General features: G+C 46.1%; 1 protein-coding gene across 1 annotated transcript; it reads left to right on the top strand.

The window, feature by feature from the left end:
• The first annotated feature begins 5,374 nt into the window (after positions 1 to 5,374).
• LOC139416809 (insulin-like growth factor-binding protein 6) lies at positions 5,375 to 9,863 on the top strand. The gene is made up of 4 exons (XM_071165888.1): positions 5,375 to 5,998; positions 7,047 to 7,081; positions 8,097 to 8,216; positions 8,368 to 9,863. Exons 1-4 carry the CDS (start codon positions 5,668 to 5,670, stop codon positions 8,479 to 8,481), a joined length of 600 nt encoding a protein of 199 aa, XP_071021989.1. The 5' UTR covers positions 5,375 to 5,667; the 3' UTR covers positions 8,482 to 9,863.
• The last annotated feature ends 525 nt before the right edge of the window (positions 9,864 to 10,388 follow it).

Raw genomic sequence — 10,388 nt, 5'->3', positions numbered from 1 at the left:
ACCTAAAACAGCCTATCTGGTGAAAAACACATAGACAGGAACAATCACCCACAAACACACAGTGAAACCCAGGCTACCTAAATATGGTTCCCAATCAGAGACAATGACTAACACCTGCCTCTGATTGAGAACCATATCAGGCCAGACATAGAAATAGACAAACAAGACATCCAACATAGAATGCCCACCCAGTTCACGTCCTGACCAACACTAAAACAAGGAAAACACACACGAACGATGGTCAGAACGTGACAGTACCCCCCCTCCAAGGTGCGGACTCCGGACGCACAACTTAAACCTATGGGGGAGGGTGTGGGTGGGCATCTGTCCGCGGTGGCGGCTCTGGCGCTGGACGTGGACCCCACTCCATAACAGTTTTAGTCCACCTCCTTAGCGTCCCTAGATAGGTTACCCTCCTTAAAGACCGCTCGGGACAGAGGGGCAGCTCGGGACAGAGGTAGCTCGGGACTGATGGGTAGCTCAGCACTGAGAGGAAGCTCAGCACTGAGAGGAAGCTCAGGCAGGTGGTTGGATCCGGCAGATCCTGGCTGGCTGGCGGTTCTGGAAGATCCTGGTCGACTGGCGGATCCGGAAGATCCTGGTCGACTGGCGGATCCGGAAGAGTCTGGTCGACTGGCGGATCCGGAAGAGTCTGGTCGACTGGCGGATCCGGAAGAGTCTGGTCGACTGGCGGATCCGGAAGAGTCTGGTCGACTGGCGGATCCGGAAGAGTCTGGTCGACTGGCGGATCCGGAAGAGTCTGGTCGACTGGCGGATCCGGAAGAGTCTGGTCGACTGGCGGATCCGGAAGAGTCTGGTCGACTGGCGGATCCGGAAGAGTCTGGTCGACTGGCGGATCCGGAAGAGTCTGGTCGACTGGCGGATCCGGAAGAGTCTGGTCGACTGGCGGATCCGGAAGAGTCTGGTCGACTGGCGGATCCGGAAGAGTCTGGTCGACTGGCGGATCCGGAAGAGTCTGGTCGACTGGCGGATCCGGAAGAGTCTGGTCGACTGGCGGATCCGGAAGAGTCTGGTCGACTGGCGGATCCGGAAGAGTCTGGTCGACTGGCGGATCCGGAAGAGTCTGGTCGACTGGCGGATCCGGAAGAGTCTGGTCGACTGGCGGATCCGGAAGAGTCTGGTCGACTGGCGGATCCGGAAGAGTCTGGTCGACTGGCGGATCCGGAAGAGTCTGGTCGACTGGCGGATCCGGAAGAGTCTGGTCGACTGGCAGATCCGGAAGAGTCTGGTCGACTGGCAGATCCGGAAGAGTCTGGTCGACTGGCAGATCCGGAAGATTCTGGTCGACTGGCAGATCCGGAAGAGTCTGGTCGACTGGCAGATCTGGAAGAGTCTGGTCGACTGGCAGATCTGGAAGAGTCTGGTCGACTGGCAGATCTGGAAGAGTCTGGTCGACTGGCTGCTCTGGCTGCTCCATGCTGACTGGCTGCTCCATGATGACTGGCAGCTCTGGCTGCTCCATGCTGACTGGCTGCTCCATGCTGACTGGCAGCTCTGGCTGCTCCATGCTGACTGGCTGCTCCATGATGACTGGCAGCTCTGGCTGCTCCATGCTGACTGGCTGCTCCATGCTGACTGGCAGCTCTGGCTGCTCCATGCTGACTGGCTGCTCTGGCTGCTCCATGCTGACTGGCTGCTCTGGCTGCTCCATGCTGACTGGCTGCTCTGGCTGCTCCATGCTGACTGGCTGCTCCATGCTGACTGGCGGCCCTGGCTGCTCCATGCTGACTGGCGGCCCTGGCTGCTCCATGCTGACTGGCGGCCCTGGCTGCTCCATGCTGACTGGCGGCCCTGGCTGCTCCATGCTGACTGGCGGCCCTGGCTGCTCCATGCTGACTGGCGGCCCTGGCTGCTCCATGCTGACTGGCGGCCCTGGCTGCTCCATGCAGACTGGCAGCTCCTTGCAGACTGGCAGCTCTGGCGGCTCCTTGCAGACTGGCAGCTCTGGCGGCATCCTGCAGAAAGGCAGCTCTGGCGGCTCCTTGCAGACTGGCAGCTCCTTGCAGACTGGCAGCTCCTTGCAGACTGGCAGCTCCTTGCAGACTGGCAGCTCCTTGCAGACTGGCAGCTCCTTGCAGACTGGCAGCTCCTTGCAGACTGGCAGCTCTATGCAGACTGGCAGTTCTGAACAGGCGGGAGACTCCGGCAGCGCTGTAGAGAAGGAAGGCTCTAACAGCGCTAAACAGGCGGGAGACTCCGACAGCGCTGGAGAGGAGGAAGGCTCTGGCAGCGCTGGACAGGCGAGGCGCACTGTAGGCCTGATGCGTGGTGCTGGCACTGGTGGTACTGGGCCGAGGACACGCACAGGAAGCCTGGTGCGGGGAGCTGCTACCGGAGGGCTGGGGTGTGGAGGTGGTACTGGAAAAACCGGACCGTGCAGGCGCACTGGAGCTCTTGAGCACCGAGCCTGCCCAACCTTACCTGGTTGAATGCTCACAGTCGCCCTGCCAGTGAGGCGAGGTGGAATAGCCCGCACTGGGCTATGCAGGCGAACCGGAGACACCGAGCGAGCGCAAGGCTGGTGCCATGTAAGCCGGCCCAAGGAGACGCACTGGGGACCAGCTGCGTAGAGCCGGCTTCATGGCATTAGGCTCGACGCTCAATCTAGCCCGGCCGACACGCGGAGCTGGAATATACCGCACCGGGCTATGCACCCGCCCTGGAGACACCGTGCGCACCACTGCATAACACGGTGCCTGTCCGGTCTCTCTAGCCCCCCGGTAAGCACAGGGAGTTTGCGCAGGTCTCCTACCTGGCGTAGCCATACTCCCTGTTAGCCCCCCCCCCAAGAAATTTTTGGGGCTGGCTCTCAGGCTTCCATCCGCGTCGCCGTGCTGCCTCCTCATATCTGCGCCTCTCAGCTTTCGCCGCCTCCAGTTCTTCTTTAGGGCGGCGATATTCTCCTGGCTGAGCCCAGGGTCCTTTTCCTTCTAATTCGTCCTCCCATGTCCATACCTCCTCTTTGGGCTGCTCCTGTTGCCTCTTCTCCTGCTGCACCTTTGGGCGGCTACACTCCCCTGGTTTAGCCCAGGGTCCTCTCCCGTCGAGGATTTCCTCCCATGTCCAGAAATCCTTATTGCGCGTCTCCTCGCGCTGCTCCTGCCTGTTGACACGCTGCTTGGTCCTTTTGTGGTGGGTGATTCTGTAACGATTTTCTGTATGAGAAGGAGAGTCGGACCAAAATGCAGCGTGTAGATTGCGATCCATGTTTTAATGAACAAACGTAAAACACGAATCAATGCAAACACTACAAAATAAAGAACGTGATGAACGTAACGAAAACCTAAAACAGCCTATCTGTTGAAAAACACATAGACAGGAACAATCACCCACAAACACACAGTGAAACCCAGGCTACCTAAATATGGTTCCCAATCAGAGACAATGACTAACACCTGCCTCTGATTGAGAACCATATCAGGCCAGACATAGAAATAGACAAACAAGACATCCAACATAGAATGCCCACCCAGTTCACGTCCTGACCAACACTAAAACAAGGAAAACACACACGAACGATGGTCAGAACGTGACACTACCATTCAAAAGTTTGGGGTCACTTAGAAATGTCTTTGTTTTTGAAAGAAAAGCCATTTTTTTGTCCATTAAAATAACATCAAATTGATCAGAAATACAGTGTTGACATTGTTAATGTTGACTATTGAAGCTGGAAACGTCTGATTGTTTATGGACTATCTACGTAGGTGTACAGAAGCCCATTATCAGCAACCATCACTCCTGTGTTCCAATGGGACATTGTGTTAGCTAATCCAAGTTTATAATTTTAAAAGGCTAATTGATCATTAGAAAACCCTTTTTCAACTATGTTAGCACAGCTGAAAACTGTTGTGGTGATTAAATAAGCAATAAAACTGGCCATCTTTAGACTAGTTGAGTATCTGGAGCATCAGCATTTGTGGGTTCGATTACAGGCTCAAAATGGCCAGAAACAAAGCACTTTCTTCTGAAACTCGTCAGTCTATTCTTGTTCTGAGAAATTAAAGCTATTCCATGCAAGAAATTGACAAGAAACTGAAGATCTCATACAACTACTCCCTTCACAGAACAGCGCAAACTGTCTCTAACCAGAATAGAAAGAGGAGTGGGAGGCCCCGGTGCTTGTTCTCTTGCTCAGTTGTGCACTGTGGCCTCCCACTCCTCTTTCTATTCTGGTTAGAGCCAACTGTGTTGTGAGACAAAACTACACATTTTGGAGTGGCCTTTTATTGTCCCCAGCACAAGGTGCACTTGTGTAATGATCATGCTGTTTAATCAGCTTCTTGATATGCCACACCTGTCAGGTGGATGGATTATCTTGGTAAAGGATAAATGCTCACTAGCAGGATGTAAACAAATTTGTGCACAACATTTGAGATAAATATTTTTTTGTGCATATGGAACATTTCTGGGATCTTTTATTTCAGCTCATGGAACATGGGACCAACACTTTACATATTGCGTTTATATTTTTGGTCAGTGTATTTCAATTGACTGATTTGCTTATACAAACTGTAACTCAGTTAAATCTTTAAAATTGTTGCATGTTACGTTTATATTTTTGTTCAGTGTATAATGTGTTAAATACCCAGTCCGACCATCATCAAGCCCTGTCATCCCTGGTCTCAATGATCACATTCACTATAGTTTGTCAGGAGGTGGGATAGTCCCCCTGTTGGAGCGATACCAATCCATTCAACATTGTTTGATTTGGAAAAAGTTGAGCAAACCAATGGGCTATAGTTATGCACATGCATTACACAAGGTAAGAACAAGATACACCAGCTGCTGAAACATGTTTTTCATGGCAATCCACTTTCAGTTTATATTAAAACACTTCTACTTCTGGGAACCTTTCTTGACTAACGTTTGGCACACGTCTAGGTAGATCATTATTACATTGTACTGATAAAATAAGCTATTTGTTTGGTTATTTTAACTTTCTCCTGTACAAGGACAGTTCATTATCCTCTCTGCAATTCGATCAACTTTTGTCGTTTTAATTTATTTATCAAAGTTATCTTTTTATTTAGTGCCTGTTTTGCAAGATCCAATCAGTACTCTGTATTATTCTCTGGTCGGGGTTGACAGAGCATTAGAACAAGTCGTATAGTGCTAAACATTGCAGTCCATATAGTTGAATGCAATGCAATAGCTTTGTTTAATTGCTACCATGGAAAATATGACCAGAATGGTCTCACAACCAAGTATAATGGGGAGAAGTGTATGTTGCACAATGTATACTGTTTAATGGGGGGGGGGGGGTAATTTCCAAAAGGAAAATAATCCACCCCCACCTCGTCCTCTACTCCCTCTCTGCCTTCCTCTCCCTCATCCTCTCTCTCTCTCTCTCTCTGAGTCCCAGCCCCTGAAGGTGTCATAACTGTGTTCTCTCTCTCCCTCTCTATCACCGCCTTTCAGATCTTTAAAAGCTGCTGCTTTGCTGTGTCTCGATCTCCGTTTGTCTCCTCTAGCACTGCAGAGGACTCCTGGCTGTCTTGAGATTAAACCGGCTAAGCATCAAGCAAAGCTGAAGAGACGGAAAGAAGACGGAGAAACAGGAGAGAAGAAATAGCATTAGCCACATTTGACTGAGAGAGGGAGGGAGAAAGAGAGAGTGTGGAGCTGAACCTGAGACCTGGACAGAAAATGCCTCTCCTTTCTAACTTAACGACTATTATCTTGTTGTTGATTGCTCACTGCGCATCTTCGACTCTAGCTAACCGTTTGGGACCCTACAAGGGTTGTTTCTCGTGTAAAGAACCAGGTCGGGCCCCCCGCGACCATATTGGGCAGGCAGGCAGTACATCAATGTTGGCCCAGGGAGAGCCCTGTGGTGTGTACACCATGAGCTGTGCCAAGGGGCTGCGCTGCGTGCCTCTTCCTCAGGAACACAGCCCTCTCCAGGCTCTGTTGCAGGGCAGGGGCTTCTGCACCAAGCAAAGCAGGACCAGTCCCACGGAGAGGCCCCACCCCACAGGTAAGACTGAGACACACACCACCAGCACCTCTAATAGTATTCAATTCAGCTCTGTGTTGTGTGTGTGTGTTAGGGCAATTATACTACAGATTAGTTTATTAAGGGGGTAGCTGTGGTAGCATGTAGTAGGACACACAATCTCTCATCATCAGTGTGAATATTGTATGTGACGTTGGCGTGCACCAAATAGAAATGCTAGTACTGTATTATCATATGAGTATGACATTTAATGTTAGATGCATGACAAGCACTAAACATGGATTTGAAAGGGCTGCATGGTCTTGATTTCTATGCTGCAGTGTCTCTGGAGTCATGTGACTAGGGCTGCACAATTCCGGGAACTTTCCATAAATTCCCTGGTTTTCCAGAATCCTGGTTGGAAGTTTCCTATTTTCCAACTGGGATTTCAGGAAACCAGGGAATTTATTGAAAGTTCCCGGAATTTTGCAATACTACTTGTGATCATAATCTAATGTGAGGGACTTTGGAACTAGAAGTCTCAAACGTTGCCTTGAGCAGCATATCATCAGTTATGGAATAAATGGAATTTAGGCTACACTATGATGAACAGACATTTGTGAGGCTCTGTTAAGGTATATTAGTACGTAGTAGCTTGTGTAAATATGTGTGTGTGTGTGTGTAAGTATGTGTGTTTGTGTAGGTATGCCTCATGATACATGTGATGTGTATGGTTATAGTACTGTACATGCATTTCAAAGAGAGGTTGTGATCTGTGCGTGTGCATTTTCTTGACAGCACTGAATGAGTGTCACGCTGTCACCCACATTCAGATTATGCTGCTTTTCATTGCAAGCTCTCCACCTACTGTTCAGACTAAGCCACTGCGATCCCTTAGTGAGGACATGCTACAGGAACTATACTCACGGGAAATATACACCGGTATCCAGTATATGCTTGATGATTCATGTCTTGCAACAGCTTGAAATAAAATACTTCTAACTTATATAATGATATTAGAGATGGGTTAAGGTTCCTAATAATGCCCTGATGTAATGTATTATTGGTAATATGCTGCTCTCTCCTATAGGTCCACATCCTTCGCATAGTGGTGAAATAGAAAAGGTAAGTGTTATCCAAGTATGAAGATAATATAATAATGATTTCTATGTACACTTACTCACACCTGCTTAAATGTGAGAACATATGTAGAGCTGATTACATAATGTGTTCATATTCATACAGATAGATACTGTATGATGGAAGGAGCCTGGGAGAGTTAGTTATTACTGAAGCTGCTGTGCTATCTGGGTGATACAGTGACAGCATTCTGCAGCCATTCTGAAGCCATATAGGGCATGATGTGTATGCAGCTGCGTGGCAGAACTAATAAGCCATGATGTGAATCAGTCAAGTTTAGACTCGACTGTGGTGGCCTTGGATTTTTCACTTTACAAAAGGAGGTTGATCTGCGATCAAACACAACACACAATTTGTTTCTACAATTTAACAAATATAGTGCATTCGGAATGTAATTTTTTCCACATTTTGTTACGTTACAGCCTTATTCTAAAATGTATTAAATTGTTTTTTCCCCCCATCAATCTACACGCAATACCCCCATAATGACAAAGCAAAGAAATGTTATGAATACTTTCCCGAATGCACTGTACTGTCTATATAGTCACAGTTGCTTCAAACCACTGTCTCAGTGACCTGAAAAGGCACAGCCTTTGTCTAACAAGGATACATTGATAAACACAGTAACTACACATTGATTCATACAGTAACTAAACATTGATAAATACAGTAACTATACATGGATAAATACAGTAACTACGCCTTGATGAATACGATAACTGCACATTGATAAATACAGTAACTATACATTGATGAATACAGTAACTACACATTGGTCAATACAGTAACTACACATAGATAAATAAAGTAACTACACAAGCAGAAATGCTTATTAAATGACAGAAAATGCAGAGAACCCTTAAGTAGCCTATTGAAGTAGCTACAACATGTGTGGATATCATAGGACATGTATGTCAGTGATGGAGCATGAAGCCAGAAGCTAAACATATTATATATCACATACTATCATGTCATTATATAATGATATTGTTCTGTTTAGGCACCCTGCCGTAAGCTGCTCAATAGTGTTCTGCGTGGTGTTGAGCTCACTATCTTCCTGTCTGATCGTGACATCTATATCCCCAATTGTGATACTCTGGGCTTCTACAGGAAAAAGCAGGTAGATACAGAGCGATATGTTTGCTGACGTGAATATTTGCATGTGTAGAGGCTCTGGATAAAGAAGACTTTTCTTTCAGGACCTCTGGGCATGCAGACAATAGTTCTGTGGTATGATGACATATCATTCTCTCTCCTGTCACACAACACAGTGTCGTTCCTCCAAGGGTGTACAGCGTGGCCTCTGTTGGTGTGTGGACGAGCTGGGTACCGCCTTGTCCTCACGTGCCAGCGAAGACGGCACTTTACCATGCGATGGAGATTGAGGGAGGTCTCTGTCCCACAACTTTGAGCCTAGAGGAGGGAAATAGGAGGAGGAGGAGCAGGACATGGAGAGGGGGTGGCTTTAGCTTGTGCTAGACACTGCCTCGACAGGAGAAACCAGGGATTAACCACTTCCTATGGAAATTACCCCAAATTAGGTTACAGTCCTCTAGTCAAGAAACATCTCAACAAAGACACACACCTACAGTACTACAGTAGCAATATCCAGCTTAATGTTCAACAGTTTGCAGCTACAATACCAGTCCTCTGAATCATTCAGTGTGACAATGTGCTATAGCTTACCTAGCTCACATTACCACTTTGTTATTCACTGCCTCAACTAACTGATATCTCAGCTGTATTTCTTCATAATGAATTCCCTGGCTCTTATCCTGGCTTCGTCCGTTCATTGTAGATGTTCTGTTTTATAGGATAGCTGACACTGCCTGTGTTTGTTATTGACTCAGCAGGCTGAAATACTGTCACGCTGGTGTTGGTGTGACACAATGTTTGAAAACATGTCTACGTCACCATCCTCTCTCCCTCTCTCCAAAGATACACTGACATTATGATATTTAATTAATACAATATAAGAATATTCCTTTTCTATTTAATTTATTTTGGAATATGTAGTACTGCTTGAATTTGACACTTATCCTATAATCGCGTCAGAAAAACAGTGATGTGAAACAGTCCATTGTTGTTGAAATGACGTTCCGACTGCTCTGATAGCTGATTGTTTGTACATATTTGGGATTTTTGTGGTTGACAGTGTGTTCTGAAGTGGCAGACAAAAAACGCTTATGGCTGTTACGCTTTTCAAGAAGTTGTTAAGCATATTTTTATATACATCAATATAATATTTTATATATAAATTGTTGGTTTATTTAATGAACTACAATGCCATGTATTTTTATATTGTCAGCATTTTTTTCATTTAAAAAAAAAACAGAGGTTATTTTATTTCATTGCTAGGGACAACATTGTGCTTTGGCGGCAGTAGCACCCTCATGGCAAAATTCACCACACACATCTGAGCATTTCAACTGTTATGATTTTTACTTCAAGATTTCTATTTTATTTATACTTTGACCATTTAATATTGGAATGATTTGCTTTTGGCACATCCTATTACAATGCTCATTTTCGTAAATGAAGTTTAAATATGTTACAGTTACTTAATTGTCTTTCCCAAGTCCTCACAAAAAAAAGTTAAATTGTGTGATGAACAGTGTGATTAGATGGTGTCTATTTACCACCAATCTTGTTGTGCCAATCTCTTTGCTGTGATGCTAGGTCCATGCACAGGGGGCCTGTAAGAGCTCAAATAAATTATAATGATATCAAACTGGATAACAATAAATAAATACATATATTAATATAACAGAGCATTATGGTGTGTTTTATTTGTGAGCTCCACCAGTGCAGTAGCTGTAGTGGGATTGGATCGCATTCATTTTACAAAGGTGCTTAGTCATAGTCACAGTTTGAAGCACCACACATGTGTAGCAGCCAAATGTAGCACAGCATATCTACTCAGCTAGCCACTTTGTTCTCTTATGTCAGAGTTGATTTAAAATCATGGCCCTGATTTGAAATATTTGTTTTCTGTTCAAATTAAGATCTAATAACTGTCTCTCTAAAAAGATCTAATAGCTGTACCTCCAGATCAAGTTACAAATAAATCAACAGGTTAGGAATTAATAGAATGAATAGGCATCAGTATGATGCAGGTTTTCTACCATGTCTAGGGGATACAAAGGACCATTTGCTCTGGCACTTACAGTACACAAGGACACATGCCTGTTTCCAAAATAACCGCATAGAATATCCAATTTGTCCATGCATAATCATTTGAAATACAGGTCTCGCAGAAGATGATGCAGGAAAGTAAGCAGCTCCCTTTGTT

The sequence above is a fragment of the Oncorhynchus clarkii genome, chromosome 9 (assembly GCF_045791955.1).
Source record: "Oncorhynchus clarkii lewisi isolate Uvic-CL-2024 chromosome 9, UVic_Ocla_1.0, whole genome shotgun sequence".
Classification (NCBI taxonomy): domain Eukaryota; kingdom Metazoa; phylum Chordata; class Actinopteri; order Salmoniformes; family Salmonidae; genus Oncorhynchus; species Oncorhynchus clarkii.
Note: the sequence above shows the minus strand (reverse complement) of the source record. Positions and strands in the feature narration are given on the sequence as shown.

What these genes read in the sequence shown, in the direction of transcription:
- LOC139416809 (XM_071165888.1), top strand. Translation starts at nt 5,668, where the DNA reads ATGCCTCTCCTTTCTAACTTAACGACTATTATCTTGTTGTTGATTGCT. An exon ending in GGAGAGGCCCCACCCCACAG is followed by an intron (nt 5,999 to 7,046) that starts GTAAGACTGAGA and finishes TCTCTCCTATAG; the next exon opens with GTCCACATCCTTCGCATAGT. An exon ending in GCTTCTACAGGAAAAAGCAG is followed by an intron (nt 8,217 to 8,367) that starts GTAGATACAGAG and finishes CACACAACACAG; the next exon opens with TGTCGTTCCTCCAAGGGTGT.